Source organism: Alligator sinensis, unplaced genomic scaffold, assembly GCF_000455745.1.
Source record: "Alligator sinensis unplaced genomic scaffold, ASM45574v1 scaffold784_1, whole genome shotgun sequence".
Classification (NCBI taxonomy): domain Eukaryota; kingdom Metazoa; phylum Chordata; order Crocodylia; family Alligatoridae; genus Alligator; species Alligator sinensis.
Genome location: NW_005842318.1, coordinates 761304 through 779595, shown reverse-complemented (window position 1 = coordinate 779595; position 18292 = coordinate 761304). Strand labels below are relative to the sequence as shown.

Genomic DNA, 18292 nt, shown 5'->3' with positions numbered 1-18292 from the left:
CTCTTTCCAGTTCCTGTTGGCCCCACAAATACGGAAGGTTTTTGATGCACTGTCAGCAATTCCATTAGAGCTGAGTATCGAATCGTATCCAGAGTTGGTACAATGATTTCATTAAACATCATATCGCGAGGTATTGGAGGAGCCAATTTGAGTGTTTCTACCCATGGCTCCCATATTCCTGCTCCCTGTTTTAATTTATAAAAAAGTCAAAAATGTAATAATGAAAAGCAAGAAGAAAAGAGATCTGCACTGATACAGGAGACTGTATCTCAAATAAAACTTAAAGGACAATCAGCTATAAAAGTTGTTTCTGTTCTTACTCATATTCATGTGAGTATTGAAAACCAGACTACTCTTAGTGTACTGTAAGAAATTATACTTAACCTGATTTAGTGCTGACCATTCAGAGTACTACAAAAGAAAAGTGGGACATAAGAGCAAAGACTGAAAGACAAGGAGGGCACATCTACACATGATGCTACGTTGCCATAGCAATTCACTACAGGAAAGTAGTGTTGACAGGCAAAAACTGTGATGCTGCAGCTACGTCAACATAGCAACGTGGGCTGTCATAGCGCACTGCTACGGCAACATAGCAGCTAAAAATAACCATGCAGCCAGAAGAGTGCAGTATGGGCTGTTACTGTGCTGACATTTAGTACTTTCAATAGGAAGTACTATCTGACGGTGCAGTAACAACGGCGCCATATGGCCACATGTAGACATGTCTGGATTGTCTTAAGTAAAACAAATATACATTTTGAACTTCCTGACCAAACTTATCATTTAAGAAGCATATTTTTCTTTCTAAGCTCTTCCCTTCAACTCTACCCACCAAAAGTTGTGATGTGCCATCAACTGATCACTAGCAGTGACCATTAGCAGCTTGATGGAATAAACACATAATTCTAAAATAATTTCATATCATAGTCTCTCTTTAGAGAAAAATTTCAGCTTGTTCTAAATTATATCCAACTCAACTCCAGATTATCAGGTTGGTTTGAATATGGAAAGAAGCCATTAATGAAATGAAAATCATTATCATTCTGCTGCATAGTTCTCTCCTCATTCATCATTAAGCAGAAGTACTGAGCAGTGGATCACAGAAGCAAAGGATAAGCAGAAAAACAATAGGCAGAAAAAGTTGTTTTCCCCATACAGAGCAAAAACTACCAAAAGACCTATCTGATGCTTCCACAATGGGGAAAGTTTAGACAAATTCCAGGATCTACTTTTCACGTAACTAGGATGGTCGCTTTGCACAGAGGATGAAAAAGCTGACCATTCCTTGACTGAATGAGCTCCCAACCTGAGCATGTTATTTTAAGACCGTGGTTCTCAAGCTTTTTACACTCAATATACCCCTCGTCAGACTTAAGACACATAACTACTGCTAAAGAGATGCTGTACTAGAGAAATTAGAACCTCAGTACTCCAATGGATCCTAACGCAGAAGAGGGAGAGAGAAACTAGAGAGTGAAATAAAGTTATAACTTTACAAATAAAAATGAAAAAGTTGTGTAACAAAGTGGATAGGAGAAACTATACCAAAAGCTGGAATTTCTGCCACCAAAGGAATTCAGCTGTTGTAAACTGAAGTACTGAAACCTCCAGCAACAACACTGACCATCTCTGACTTCTACAGGTGGAATACATTGCCCATTAGCGATGAAAAAAATTGTGCAGGAGAAATGAATTATAGTAGTACTAACATCATATAATATTCAAAAAAGATCACTTTGGAATGGGTGGTCAATTTGTTTTGTAATCCTTACCTTTTTAACAAATCGATAATCATAAATTGTTCCCTCTGTGGGAAATGGGACTGTGAAGGCCTTTGAAGCTGGCTGATCAATACTGCTCAACAATTTATAACGTTCTCTTGTCTCATCACTAATCGGTCCATCAAGGATTTCTCGCACAAGCTTATCAAATTTTAGTCGATCATCCTCCTTACAGCTAGCTCCCACAGACCAAGTCAATGAAAACAAGAAAGTACCCTAGCATCGAGAAAAAAGAAATATAAAATATCAGTAGTTGTGTGTTTACAATATACCTATTTTTTGTTCATTGAAATCAATGAGCTGCCATGGAAGTAGACTAAGCCAAATATTAACATACAGAAGTAATGAAATATGACAGTAAGTTAAATAAAGAGATATAATATTACACTTATGATCTCTTCTAATGGTTTACAGCACCCTGGAAATCCTGTTATATCAACATGTGATTTATTTATTGATTCTATTTAAGAAGGCTATTCACTTCTTTATTTGCTGAATGCCAACAGCTGAAAAAAATACAGAGAGGCTTAGACTCCTATCCAAGGCTCACATTCTTACAGAAATAATGCAATACAGAAATATAAACATGACCCCTAAGCATATACGTAGCTTGCAGAAATGGGACCTTAACTGGTGCAAAGTGGCCTAAGAACAAACATACACTCCTCAACAGGACCATCCTCATAATGAAGACTGGAAGTAGGAGAATAGCAAGAAACTGTCCCTCTACAGGTACCTGGCCGTATATTACCCATCTGAGTAAGGTTAAAATCTAGGACAGATGTTGACCCATTTTTGGGGGAGGTTAGGGAGGCACATGGGGAAGGTCAGGGATTTCTATATGGAGGTAACAGCTTCCTGCTTCTTCTGACCTGACTACTAGAAAGTTTCCCCAAAAGGTTAACTCTATATCTATAATGGCAAAAGATGGAAATTGATATAACAGACCTTTTTTTCCTAGAGCAAGTGCTTTTGGAGTATGTAACTCACTGTCCCCTTATAAATACAACAGACTCCCTAGTTACATAAGAAATAGTTTAAGTGTTTTCTTGGGTTGCCCTTCCTTCAGAAATACTAATATACCAGGTAAACTAACAAATGCTAAAACAGGTGTGGACAAATTTCAAAGTGAAACCTCTCACATCTCTTTCTACCACTTCCAAAGCAAAGGTCTAGTGGAAATCATAGACTTTCAGAAAAGTAAGGCTGAAAGAGACCTCAGGAGTTCATCTAGTTCAAACTTTTACTCCGTGATTAAATTTCAGTGAGCCTGTGTTCACCACCTACCTGGCACCGGCCATTAACAGCTGCCTGGGGGGAGACTGTGTTGGGGTGGACTTTTTATCCAAACCCTAATAGGTGGGACCAGGACATTGAGAGCTGAACCTGACTGGACAATCCTGACCTGCTGAGCATGGGCAAACTCAGCCCAATTGCTGGCTTCTTGGCTCAGGTAATTGTGTCTCCTTGTTGATTGCGTTATTGTTTGCAATGGTATGGGTGGAGGTGTAAAGAGAAGAAGGAGCCCCTTAAAGACCCAAGTGGACCCAAGGACAGAGGCCATCAGCACATTCCAGCTCCTGAACAGTTAAACATATCATCAAGTCATGGCAAGAGTGTCATCCATCAGAAATTGCAGACAGCCATGTCCCTGGGCCACCTTTCCAATGGCACATCCACATTGACTGCCACAAAGGTACAGGCCCTGGCCCTACTGGATAAATACTCAACATGCTCCTAGTCTTGTCTCTTGCAGCCATAGAAAAAAGTCCATCTCCATCCTCCTTATAAACACCCTTCAGGAATTTGAAGACTGTTTTCAAATCCCACCTTAGTCTCCTCTTTTTCAGACTAAATAATCCTAGTTCTTTCAGCCTTTCTTCATAAGTCATGCTTCCCAGGCCTCTAATGATTTTCATTGCCCTCCATTGGACTCTCTAATTTGGCTATATCTTTCTAGAAGTGTGGAACCCAAAAGTGGACACAGTACTCCAGGTAAAGCCTTACCAATGCTAAATAGAGTAGAAGGCTCACTTCACTTGATTTGCAAGTGACGCTCCTATTAATACAATGCAGTATGCTACTGATGTTTTTTGCAACAAGAGTACGCTATTGGCTCATATTTAGCGTATGATCCCCTGCAATCCCGAGGTCCTTTTCTATAGTACTGCAACCTAGCCAATCAACCCCCAGCCTGTATTTGTGCATGCAACTGTTCCATCCTAAGTCCAAGACTTTTCTATGATTTTATGATTCTTGAAGCTCAGAATCTTTTTTACGAAGAATGTTAAAACATTCAATTGCTGTAAAACTTGCTAACAGCTTATTTCAGTAAATCAAACATAGATTAAAATAGGTATTAATTAAAAAGTAGATAGTAAGCAAATGACAATACTTTCTAAACATAATTTACAAGAAGTTTATTGTAACGATCAAATACTTTAAGTTTTATTACTTAAGAGCCTGTTCATGGCTGTAAAGTCCACCTTGAGCTTTACAATTCTCTGTGTTAAAAATACTGCCTACCTCAAGCCATGAGAAAATGTCACGTTCACTCATAGCTTTAATTTTGGCTTCATCAGCAAATTCATCCATCATACAATCCATTAGATTCATTAAGGATCTGACTAAGTTTGCATCTGAAGTAGGAGATAATTCCTGAAATAAAAGAAAAACATTCTCTATAAAATATATATTAAATTAATTGACAAGAAGTCACAATATATTTATTACTTATTATAAAGACAATGATATTCCCGTAGACTCCGTGTCAAACATACATTTTGGAGCAAAATTAAATAATTAAACATATAAACAAAAGAGTCTCCATACAGCAGGGCCCTGACTATACTTTGGTTAAAATTACTAAACTTTAACTTGATAATTTTGAAATTATTTCCTTTTCAGTTAATAATATTCATATATTTGAATAAAAATTCTCTTTATCCTACCTTTGTACATTTTCTAATAAACTCAAGAGAAAGTGGAACCATTTGATCAAACAAGCCTATTATAAATTCTTTATACATAGCACTTAGCCCAGATGGCATCAGATTTAGCCATGACATCATCAGTGGCCTCCAGCCTAACATGTGAGGTTCCATATAGATCATGCCACACCTGGAAACCTGCAAAAAAGTATAATGGTTAGCTTGTGTGGCCTCTGCATGTGCTGTGTGCAGACTTTTTTTCCTGCTGCAAGAGCCTTAAAATAATATTTAGTATTGTACCACTTAGATTCTGAAGTTCTTAGTAGCTGGTGATAATTATACTATCTTAAATATAAAAATGCATTGCCCCTGGTTTGTCAGTGTCCCTCTGAGAAAGATGGAAAGCATAATTCAAACTCAGCTAGACCACTGAACAACTGACTTTCCTGGGATGGCAGGTGGAATCAGGAAGATTTTCTTCTTCAACAGACTTGGACCCCAATACCTAGTTTACAGCTGCTACTAGGATTTAGCGTTGCACATTTAGGGCACATCCAAACAAGCGTGCACATGCATTTTTCTGGGGACAAATAGCAGTGGCACATAGCAATGCTACTGCTATTTGTCCCTGGGGAACGCCCATGCATGCACACTCTGGTGCACACTCTTGCCACAGGTGGGGTAGGTGAGGCTGGGGCCACCATGTGGGCTGGCCCCAAAAGCGAGACATTGGCTCCTGGGGGCTTTCCGCGGCTCCAGCATTGGCAATCCAGCAGCAGGGAGCCTGGCCAGCAGCTGGAGCTGGTTTTGGGCAGCACACGTTGCCACCATGTGCACCACCCCGCTTTTTTCTCCCAGTATCAAACCCCTCCTCCCCACCCCCATGATGCAAATTATTTGGGAATTTCTGCATGTGGGGCATGTGCTGTGTGCATCTGGACACACCCTTAGTGTTTATATTTTTATTCAATATTACGGCAATTTTAAGGTAAGTTCCTATCTTGCATGAGTGCCCTATATATTTTGTTGCTATCTGAGATGCAGCTGATTGCCATTTAAGATGAAAAAGGAGTTTTTACTCTGCTGCAGACAAGCCCTGAAATTGAAGGTCACACTTTCCACTAAACAACATAATAGGTATAAATAAACTGTAAAGAAGAAGAATAGTGATTGTTAATTTTACCAGAATTTGCTTGGTAGTTAATTTAAATTCTTCCTTTACAGTGCTTCCTTTTCCTTGTCAGAACTTTGAAGTCCTTTATGATTATAGGATCTGCTGGGTGGTCTGCATAACACCTCAAATAGCATTCTAAGACTCTTATTAAAAAATGTAAGTCTAAATTTTAAGTCTAAAAGGAATAGCTACAAAATGTTTTATTTAAAAATAAGTTGCAAGAATATAAACTGTAATAGCAAATATTGTTAATTCAATGCATTGCAAATGAACTGGGAAAGAAACTGTTTTCAATTCTGAATAATGAATATGTATAATGTAATCTTTCAAAGATAGATACTTACAGTAGCAGGGGAAGCAACTTCTAAATCCATTGGTTCAAAAATAAGGCTCATTTGTGGTGACATCTGGATGATCTCTCCACTCATAAGACATAGCTTCTTGTTATCATCCAGTACTGTATTCATATTCTCAATCCATACTGCATCTACTGGTCCATCAAAAATCAACCATTTCCTATCTGGTGTCTTGTTTACAGAAAATAATTTTGATCAGAAAACTCAAATTTCAGTAAACTGTTTAGTCCAAAGAAATATATTAGAACTATTATATTTCCAGCAGTGTATAACATATTAACTATATAGATTTAGGGAAGCATAAAGTAAGGACCAAGCCTTGCAAATACTTATACAGGATTAATACTCAATGATAATGTCCTACTTTAGAAAAGTAAGGTAATCTTGTCTCATGAGTCCAATCTACTTTTGACTGCAGTCTGGTTGCTCAGGGTATGGTAAGCTGCCATAAATACTCAGTATGTGCACCAGGTGTATTCTATTACAAATTGTGCATACAAGATGCACTAAAGCCCATGTTATTAATACTGTAGAATTTATTTACACCTACATCACTAAATACTTGTTTGTACTTACAACAGAAGAAGCAAATGCTCTAAAGCTCACTGCGAGGATGCCATCAGACCATTCATGCGAGACTGGATCAAATTGTCCATAAAGCTGACCCATGGTTATAGACTTAGGATTTATAACAGTAATCTGAACCTTGTTTTCCTCCATCAACCCCTAGACATAAAATATATATACATATATTTGACTTTTACAGAATATATCCTTTATAGTATCATGTATTTACTTTGACTTCTCCTCTTATACATTAGTAAATCTTCTTAAAGCACTAGTAAGAGTGGAAAAAATTATTATCTATGTAAATTAAACTCTAAAAATATTTTGAAGTAACTTACAGAAAAATATATTAATTGTATGAAAAGAAGCTGGTAGTCAAGTTTTGTTACAAATAATATCTTGATACATGAAATTTAAATATAATAATATTTCTTTAAGAAATCAAGCAAAGGATGTAAACAGGGGAGTCAAGAAATCCAAAATCTGTATGATCTTAGACAAATCCCTTTGCCTTTTTGTGCCATGGTTTTCTGATCTATACAAAAAGAATAATAGTGTTCTCTATTGTAATGTGCAGTGAAACAGAAAAGTGCTGGGTAAAAGTTCATAATTATTCTCATTTTAAGCATATAAAGAATTCTAATTTTAGTTTTGATTAAGCTAATTCTTTTCTTCAGTCCCTGTGAAATAAACAGACATTTCATTCTATGTGTTTTTTTGTAAATCTGAAGTAGCTAGGAACCACTATTCCATAAGAATAAATGGCAATCAAAAGTACTAAGTCTCACAATCTTGTTATATCTTGATACTGTAGAAACATGGGTTCTTTGATTACGGGAAACATATGCCTCATTCCAACAGTAGTCCAGCAGTATCTATTCTGAGGAATCTTTCTGAATCTGAAGTCAGAGATAAGCAGTCAGGCATTCATTTACAGTTAAGTATTTTAACTGCTCTCCCCCTTTTGGATATATGTACCTTTCTTTATCTTACTCTATGAAAAGTAAAGTGTGGAAATTCTTATAACACTGTTTCAAACAAGGCTGATTACGTCTCTATGTATGTATGATTATATCTCCTCTTTTCTGACAATCTCTACTGAGCTATAACTTACCCTGACACTTGATTTTACTTCCCCAAGCAAGTACTGAGAGGGAGTTATGTTTATGGCTGTGTACACAGATTCAAATAATCTAGATGGCTGTGTACACACATTCAAATAATCTAGAATTCTCCCAGCTTTGTTATCCTGGTAGAAAAACTTACCTGGAGATGCCTGAACAGACATTTGAGTGCTTGGCCCTTGAAGAACAGAAAGCATGCACTGTTAACACTGCACAGCTAGGGAGTCCCTGTACATACATCTCAGAGTGTTCTTCAAGGATCCTTCAGTCCCTCCAGAGACATATGGTAGTAGTGCACACAGCAGCCTTGATTGGCTGACCAAGACTGCTCAGGGTCAGCAGTGTCCCCCTGCAGTATAATGTGATACTCTCTGGGGGTGGGAGGAGGGAAGCAAAGCCCAAAGCCCCCTGGAATTCTAAAGGACTGTGCTGTGGCTTCTCTCAAAAGAGAATGCGTACATAGATACGCTCTCCCAAGGGCATCATGCTGGGCTATGGGCAGACAGGTCTGGGGGTCACCCAGCGTTAGGAGGAGCAGCCAAGATCCAAGGGGAGTGTGCAGAGTCTGAGTGTAGAGAAGCCAGAACTCAGAAGATCTGCATGGGGAACAAAGAGATACAGAGGGTCAGGCAGAGCACAAGGTCAGGAGACTAGCCAGGTCAGGTATCCAGGGGATCAAACCACAGTCAAGTCAGGGACTCGGGGTCCATGGACAAGCTGGGTTGGGTATTCAGAAAATCCAACAGAGTGCCAGTAGCAGCCCAAGCCAAGGGTGCAGACACCGAGGTGTAAAGCTGAGTCTTGCTGCCCACACACTTCCTTTTCCAGGTCAGGGGGTACTACTGGAAGAGGTGTAGGGTCACCTGACCCTGGCTAACCACTCCAGTGGCAAGAAGTGTGTGTGTGGCTCAGCTCAGATGTAGGGTTCTGGCCACCTGAGTTGTCCCAGTGTGCTTCTGAGGAGGTAGCAGACCAGAATAAGTGCCCATACCATGCAGGCTAAGGCCCCAGGTTTAGGGGTAAGGCCAAAAAAGGGAATGATTTAAACCTAGTCATTGCCAATTTATTTTTCTCCTGCAGAGGCCATTTTTGTTCTGGGAGAAAAATGCTGAACACTTGTGGCTTCCCCTGGGAGAGCAGCAGCTCACCAAGGAGAAACTGCATGTCTATACATGGTCTAAGTCAACACAAACCCTAAAGGACAAGTCTACTAAGTAAAAAAAAATAAAATAAAATCAACGGACCATCTCCATAGAGAGGCCAAACTCATAATTATATCTATGTGGACAGCAAACATGTAATGATAACATTATAAAATATCAGTAGTATAATTTAATTACAACAATACAGGTATGAAAACTCAGTCTTTCTTGAGTATTAATCATCATCACCAATGCTCAAGAAACAGCATCTGAATCTAGATTTTGAGTTTGGACATAAAAAACGAATTCTTTATTGGATAATTATCTGTTAGCCAACTTCTTTCTCATTCATCAGAAATAGGTAATATCTCCCACCTATAAAATTCAGGAATGGTCCAATGCTGTTGATGAAGACTCCTAGATTAAGACACTCCCCACCTCCCCGTGATTTCAGATAGGGTAAAAAAGTTCCTAGAAAGCAGATCCAACAATTACCATAAGAAAAAAACATATTGAAAATATGATTATTATCCTTAAGGTAATTCCTTTAGAGAAAAATTCCAGTCTGTATTCTGGTTATTTAAAAGACTGTCAGGGTGGGTAGAAAGAGAAGAGAAATTGCTAACAAAGAAAATTATCAGGTAAGAGATTTCTCACTCTGCTGCACAGCTTCTTTCTTCATTCATCATTAAAAAGAAGTATTGAACAGTGATTCACAGAAGTAGGGGGCAAAGGATAAAGAAGAACCTTAATAAATATTATGGTAGAATAACAAGATTATAAAGGCAAACAAACTGTGTAGCAGTTTCAAAAGGATGCAAAGTAATCAAAATTTACTTTGGTGATCAGAGAAAATAAAAGATCAGGTTTGTGTAACATATCATTTAGACTAACTCAAACAGTTACTGATACTCAGTTTAGAAGTTTGACTTGTCTGAGTAAAGAAAACCATGAGGACTGTTACCTACCTCTTAAAGGTGCTTCATTGCAGGTTTCTAGCCAACCAACATGGAGGCATTTTAGTGTAACTGAGATCACCAGTACAGTAATTATTCATTTTATACTACAAACATGTCTGGAGACCATGATCCCATTATGGTAAACATAATACATATAAAATGAAAGTCCACTAGCCAGAGAGTTTCTTTTTCTTGTAATACGAAGAAAGAAATTTGACCAGATACATTGAGATTTCCTGATTGAGTTCTTTCTAGATTCCATAATGTATTGATGAAGACAATGGAGGCACACTGGGCTGTATGGCTTTTCTAATGCCCAGGCTGTCAGTTTTAGGCAGTCCAAGTCTTTGAGAGTAAAAATCTAGATTGCCTGGATTAAATTCCAGATGCACCTCCTCTGCTTTCAGTTGCAGAATGAAGCCTACATCTTATTTCAGTTATATGTCATGGGAGGGATACCTGAAAAGGGACAGGGAAGGAGCATACTAGGATTCCACTGAAATGAAATAAACACCTATTCTTTATTATTTATTCTATATCAGTCCATACTGGATCAGCACCGATAAAAGGAAAATTTACATTATTGGCAATCAGCTTCTAGTTGCTCAGGCTCACATGGCAAATTTGCAGTGCGATGAACAGTTGCATGTGTGCTACATGAAGTTTGCGGCACCTCAAACATTTCTGAAGCACAACAAACTGCATATGTGTGCTCATCTGGACATGAGCACACATATGCAGTGTGCTCCTATGACATAGCATTCCTATGAGATGAATGCAGAGTGCCCTGCAAAGGAAAAGGAGCAGAGGGCTTCTCATACAGGAAAATCTTCTGCTGCTTTGATGGTTCTGTCAACTACCATGGGTTATAGCCATAATATGCCTCTCTGATGAAGCTTTAGGATCCAGTCTGTCTTTTCTTGGGGGAGGACGGGGGTCTGGTATATGTATATCCAACAAGCAGATACTGTAGTAGATATCAAATCCCTTACTGAACTCAAGATTTCATCAGTTCACATACTAAATAAACCACAAAATTCAGATGGAAAGTCCTTGATTGCTTTTGGTATTACAAAAGATTGCAATCATGAAGCCCTGAATATTTCAATAAAGTGGACAATGAGCAGCCTGCAGAGATATTCAGCTCATCCTTCAGATACTAGAAATCTTAGGTCCTCCTTTTTAATCTTGCAGAAGCTTCTCATTGAATGTATCACCTTGTACCAGATTAGATCAGGGCTGTATAACTAGTAGCCCACGAGCCACAGCAGCCCCCGAGGGGTTAACAGAGGGGTAGGCAAAATATGGCCCATGGGCCAGATCTGGCCTGCCAAGGGATTTTATCCAGTTCACAGAGGGTAGCTAGCCCACATCCAGCCCACGCACAGAGGGCAGCCCAGGCCATGGTGTGTGCAACCAGTCCTGCCATCCCTGGACGTGCAGCAAGGTGGGGACAGTATGGTTGCCAGATTCTGCTTCCCAGCAGCCTCAGCAGCAGTGGCTCTTTCTGACTGCCATTGCTAGTGTCACCACTGCTGCCAGCCCTACTGCCTAGGCACCTCAGCCTGTCCACCTTGCACCCACCACTGGGGTGCCAGACAGAGCAGGCAGGCAGGGTCTCCATGGAGACTGGCTCAGGACCTATGTAAGCTGGGTGCACTTGGCCAGGTGGATGAGATGGTGCTGTAACTGTGTGGGCAGCAGTGTCCAGGAGTGGAACAGGCAGGTGGGGCTGGGGCTGGGGCCAGAGCCAGAGCTGGGATTGTGGGGTAGTGACAGCGTGGAGCTGGGGCCCAGGGAAGAGCCACAATCTGCTGCCCACTCATCCCTGGAATGGGCACCCATTCTGTAAGCAGGGCATGCCAGGAGCAGATCACAACTCTTCCCCAGCCCTGCATTGTCACCACCCCACAATCCTGGCCCCTGCCCCAACCCCACCCACCCATCCTGCTCCTGTATGTCAGTCCCTTCCTCCCCAGCTGCCTGGCTGAGCATGCCCTGCCTGCACAGGTTCTGAGCAAGTCTCCATGGAGGCCCCAGAGCTGGGATCATGGGGCATTGACAATGCAGGACCAGGGCTGAGGCTTGGGGCAGAGCCACTTAGGGAGTTCTGGTGAGTTGTTGCCTTAAGTGGTCCTCCAGCCCAAATAATTTCCCACCCCTGGGTTCAAATGGGGCCCCAGGCCCACATCCAGCTGCCACTACTTCTCATTGGGGCAGCAGAAGTCTCCAGTCTCTCCCTTGGTCCTCTGGCTTCTGCTTCCTGCCTCTGCTCCTGGGGACCGGGCAAGGGCAGGGTTGGAGCTAGACAGTAAAACCATGATGCACACAAGGCTGGAGAAGAGCTGGGTTGCTAATGACACAAAAAAACAAAACAAAAAAAATGTGCATGGAAAAGAGAAAGGCTGCATTGAATGCATAGCAGGGCAAACCTCAGGGAATTGTAGCCCATGTGGCATGTGGTCTGGGGGTCTGTGGCTTATGTGGCATGCAGGCCCCACTGTCCAGAAGTAGGACACCCCTGATTTAGAAAGATGTGTTTCAACAGAAGTGATTGATCATTTGAAATGTGTATCTACAGACTAGCTGAGGAGGAAACCTTCCTCAAGAATTTAAAAAAAATCAGTATTTTATGTTCTTCTGCCCTGGCAGCATAATAAATTTTTAGGCTAAAAAAGATTATTTCCTTATAAGTCTGATATATAAGGGGAAATAATTAGAGTAAACAAAAACCTTTTTTTGTTTAAATGGCTATAGCCAAGGTTTTAAAATTTCTGTGTAGCATATTCTCACACTAATTGTTTAACATATCCTTCACAAAAAAAAAACATGACTATACTTTCCTGGACCACTGTCCCAAAAATAAGTTCTCTAAACATAACAATATGTTATTATAGTTTAACATTTGTTATTAACCAGAAGTCCCTATTTAGATGTTATGACATACTCCAAAGAGGCATATAAAGAAATTTGACATATGGAAACTCATAAAGACTCCTTTCCACATCTCCATTCACTCTCTCCTATGCAAGTACTGAATATAATATAACAGCATTTGGTACTTTGCAAACTTTTTTGATAAAAATGTTTGTCAAAATATTTAGTTACCTTCTCACAAATGTCGCCCAAAGCTGCTGCCAAAACTTTATAGGCAGATGTCTTTCCACCAAATGGCTCTCCCACTATCATAAAACCATGACGAACAATCATCATTTCAAATATCTGTAAGATCTTCATAGCAAAAATTTCTGTCATTTGAAGATTCATTGCATCACAGTTTGATTTGATAGCTTCCAGTAAAATATTGTAATCTGGTTTTGGCAATTTCACACCAGGAAACAAATCTGAAGTAATGCCCTGTCAGAGAATAAATTACAATGTATATTTATCACTTTTCTATTGCTATTTATGGTGTAATTTTTGTATATACTCCCTTTATTATGTGACTTGTACAGACAAATAGTCTAATCATGAGTGGCTTTCGGTGCTGTTAATCGAACTATTCACTGTTAACAAATGAATTAGAAAAATATTTATCTGAAATGAAAAACACAAAGTACTAAAATCTATAAGGCCTGTTTAGAATATGGAGGATACGAATACAAACTCAGAAGTGCCACTGCATTTAGTTTAGTTGCTCAGCATACTTTTTCTGAGTAAAGTTTGTCTTGTAATTTACAACTGTACATTTCATGCATTCTCTATAACATATATTTAACACTATCATCACAGAAGAAATTAGTAATGAGATAATATATTACTCTATGGCAACATTAGATTTTATCAAAGCAGGCTTAAACTAGTTGGCATCATTTAGTTAGAAGGTTAAAATGCCTGTATTCTCATTTATCAATACTTCACCATAGTAAGTGAAGTTATTTAAATAAAAACTCTTAATATAAAAACAGAGATTTTGCATTTTTACCTCTAGTATTTTGTAGATGTAAAAATAAGATTTGCATAATGTAGCAAAACAAAAGTGATGTTAGACATTTTTGAAACAGAGAGTAAAATAGACTACAGTTCATTTGAGATAGATCAACAATGTCAACTCTGGACACAAAGCTGTGTTCCACAAATCACATACCTAAAAAGCCCATTATTTGATAAATGACAGCTTGTGAACTTAGAATTCTCTTGTTCTATCCATTTACAATTAAACTCAATGTTAGTGATTAAAGAAATGGACCTATTGTGACTTTTCTTTTCCTTTTACCTTATTCAAAAACACTATTTTAGTCACCAATGTTAGGGTGTCAATAAATATATTGTTCTGCCCTTTTAAATACTATTTTTGCACAGATCTCTGCTGTGGAAGAAATCTGGTTCCAGGAAGTGAGCGTCACCAGTTTTTCTGACTCGCTGAGCCACAGCAGAATCTTGGGAGTGAGGGAGAAGATGAAGTCTTCCCCAATTAAAGATAATCATCCTTCTTTACAAAGGCAGGAACTAAGATTAAACGCCCTCCAAGGTAAACAGCTTCTCTCCTTGGAAAAAACAGATAACTGACTTCTATCTCTGGAGCTTGCTCTCCTAAATCTGATACTGTCTACAGTAAATCCCAGGCCATACTGCTTCTCTCAATTTATTCCTGCACCAAGGTCTACTCAGGTCAGGAGACAGTCTGTGCCGGTAAACCTATTTGACTCTCCATCACAGTCTTTAAGCTAAAAATCTCACTTTCCTCATCTGAAAAATAAGAATAATAGTATTTACCAGCCTCAAAAGTATAATTGTAAAGCACTTGGAAATTTTTAAATAAAGGACAATATAAATGCGTCATTATCATTTTTAGCTGGAAAATTGTGTTGGAAAACCTATTAGAATCAGATGCAGCATTTCCTAGAGAAAACTATATTCAATGCTTGATGAGGAGCAGTGAAGACTACATTTGATTCTGTTTAAATGCTAGATTAAAATACTGCTTAGCCCATTTGTCTGGCACCTGCTCTACATTACTAAATATATATAATTGCTGTTTTACATTATCAAAATATATTTTAGCTTCTTACCTCAAAAAGTGGTAGATCATGGGACAAGAACTTAGGCAGGTTTACATCTATAATGGATCGAAGGAGTAAAATTTCTTCATTTTCTGATGGATATTTCAGCTAAAAATTATGATGGTATAAATTTAGTGTTAATATATTTTTAAAATAAAAACTGGTGCCATAGTGCATTTTGTATATGTTCTTCATAGATTTCAGGTCCCCTGATAATACTATATGTTCTGGCTGTAGGTTTATAAACTTATATAAAGTCTTTACATTCTGATATTACTGCACATGCATGTGAAACTGGACTGGCAGCTCTCCCCTTTCACTTCAGGATTCCAGAGATAAGTTTTGCTATGATATTTTTATAAAATTGTACTTCAGGTCCATCTCTCAGGTTATGAAAGTATATTAGACAGTACAGGTAGAAGTTAGGGGTAGGAAAGCATGCATACGTACAAATCATTCATGTAAAATGCACCCATTCTTCCACTGTACAAGCCAAACTCTCATTTGCACAGAAACAAAAACAACTACACTGAGTGCGTGTGTACACATGTGCACGTTAATGTGCATTAAACTACTTTAACGTGCATGAAAGCACTACGAAAACCGTACTCTTTAGTTAACACATACTAAAATAGGCTAATGTGCCTTTTTATAGTGCTTCACAATGGAGGTACTAGATTTAATGCGCATTACCTAAAGCATATTAATGAACATGTAGACATGCCCACTGTGCATACAAGTATCTGTCTCACCCTTGACCAGGGAAAGGTTGAAAAAGATTGAAGTCATATATGACAGAGATAAATCACAATGTTTAATGCACTACTGGAAGTGTTCCCATACTATTGCAAGGTGGGCACGATAAGAACGTATAAAGAATAAAACTAAATAAAATACGTCTCACTCCCCTTGACTCACCAAGTCTGGAGGGAGAGGGGTCAGGAGAAATTGGACTGAGCTAACTGTTCCCCTGTGGCTATGATGATAGCTTATAGTGTGGTACCAAAATTCTATCAAATTTGCAGGGCTAGCACATACCACAAACACAGATATAACCTGATTTTAGTTATATAGAAATATTTTTTCCTTTCAGTCCATGTGTGATTCCTATATGTGCACATCACAAATTGATTAGTTCCAGGAATGCTTTGTGATGTCTAAATTTGAATCCTATAATATTCCTCCCTATATTTTCATGGCTGCACAAAGTTTTAGCTATTTGTATGATTCAAATTAATAGAATTCATAGGGATATAAATCACAAAGGTCTACTTGAAAATGTATAGAAAAGTGTGACCAAGTTGTTCTGCTATAAACATGAAACAAAGTTTTCTGATTAAGATACTAGATTCCAAGAAAAAGGCAAAAATCTTTTACCTTTAAGTTACCAGCTGCTGTAAGCACTGACTTCACTGCTCTCATACCATAATCATAATGATGTTGGGAAGACAACTGCTCTGAACACAGACGATATGTAGCTACAATTTTCACAGACAGAGGTCGAGCAGTAACAAATCCACAAGAATACAGGACAATTTCTGCAATCATGGCATAATCAGGAACCATCATAGCTACTGTCCTAAAGAGAGCCTATTAAATAAATATGAAAAATCACATCAGCCACATTCCTATTTTGCATAATTTATTCAAAATTACATAAAATGTTACAGTGTTTTATTATTTCCTTATTGTAGTGGCATCCAATTAAACTTCACTAAGTTAGTATGTTGTACATTTTATTGTTCTCCATAAATATTAAGAGATGTCTGAGGATAGAGCACAAAAATTAATGTTTTCTTTATTAATAACATCTACAACAACACACAAAACACAACAAGTCTTTCAAGGGAATTACTGAAGTTCTGGTGCAAGTAGCTGATATGCCCTGTAAAAGCTATTGCCAACATTTTGGTGCTGGGTTTTTTTTTCCAAGCTTGCTGTATTACTAAGCTAAGTCTAAGCTTGCTGTATTACTGCTGCTCCTTCCTACATAGCATTAAGGTCTATTGATGAAACCGAACTTATTGCTGCTTTTTCCTGTACTAGTATCCATTTATGGACACCTTCCACTTACCCCCTTTAGACAGTGATTTTTTTTCATCTGAATCTACCACTACTCACACTGCTTTGAAACACATCTACAAACACTGTAAAATCAAAATGTATTCTTTATCATTAACTCAAATGTACCACTAACTCCACATAAGCTCAAACTTAGCTTTCCTCCTAGATTTGCCTTTTTCTCTGCAGAACATACTCTGTCCCAGCCTCAAAGAGACATTTCAACAGCTCTTGTATCAACTCTGGAGGCTAACATCTGAGTTTAGAGGACCTCTGCAGAGGAATCCTACATTACCATAAAACTCTTAGAATCTGACATCCTGTTACAGTGACCTTATTTGTAAAACCACAAGTAAGAAAAAAGTTAATAAATGAGGTTCTATCTTACTTTAAGAATGATATCTTCTTACTTAGGAAGTCTAGGGGGAAAATACTGGTTCAAATGAAGTCAATGTTATAACTGCTGTTGACTTCATTGGGGGCGGCAAGTCACACTTACAGATCTTCCCACTTGGCAGATATACATGTCTCCGGAGAAAAAAGATTTATATTTAGGAATCAAGCTCTTTTGAAAATCATTAAACAGTGCAATTTTTTTCTGATCTTAATGTGATATTAAAGCAGGATAAAAACTGTTTTACAAATCTCTTACACTGAATACTTGTAGACAAGTCATCTTTCAGCATAAAGCCACCAACAACAAAAGGTCACAAACCCCGAGTTTCTCCCCACTGTCCTGCCATTTGTCCCAAGGAACAAACCAAGGTTTGCTCTGGGATAACTCCTTATCCCTTCAAGCCTCAGCTCAACTGCCCTTATAGTGGACCTCACCACTGCAGCATGAGAATCTCTAGGTTCTAGGTCCTTTGCGATTGGGAAAGAATTTTAGGCCCCCTTTTCCATATTTTTTACTAGCCTGGAATATCACTTGTGCTGAGGTCACACTTTACTCCATGCAATCAATAATACAAAACAATGGAATTATTTATCATATAGGAAAAAAGAATTATTGTTACGTCTCAGCTCTGTATTCTTGGGGAACCCTGGTACAGGATGCAGTCTGTCTGACTCACAAAGGACTCACCCCCCCGCTCCCCTCCTCTACCTAAACGAAACTGATTAAGATGCAGTGAGAGACGCACCTAAGACCCTCACCAGATAAGGGTTACAAGAGTGAATCAACTGCCCTAGG

The 18292-nt window shown here is 38.7% G+C and overlaps 1 protein-coding gene across 1 annotated transcript in view; it reads right to left on the bottom strand.

Annotated features, from left to right (window-relative positions):
* DNAH7 (dynein axonemal heavy chain 7) overlaps positions 1 to 18292 on the bottom strand; it is a 214406-nt gene that overhangs the window by 90169 nt on the left and 105945 nt on the right. The window contains exons 27-35 of the mRNA XM_006028533.2: positions 16417 to 16629; positions 15049 to 15147; positions 13145 to 13393; positions 6821 to 6970; positions 6233 to 6415; positions 4736 to 4912; positions 4311 to 4442; positions 1776 to 2000; positions 1 to 185 (exon numbers count right to left, since the gene is read on the bottom strand). Coding sequence (XP_006028595.1) covers positions 1 to 185; positions 1776 to 2000; positions 4311 to 4442; positions 4736 to 4912; positions 6233 to 6415; positions 6821 to 6970; positions 13145 to 13393; positions 15049 to 15147; positions 16417 to 16629 — 1613 coding nt within the window. The remainder of the gene's footprint in view (positions 186 to 1775; positions 2001 to 4310; positions 4443 to 4735; positions 4913 to 6232; positions 6416 to 6820; positions 6971 to 13144; positions 13394 to 15048; positions 15148 to 16416; positions 16630 to 18292) is intronic.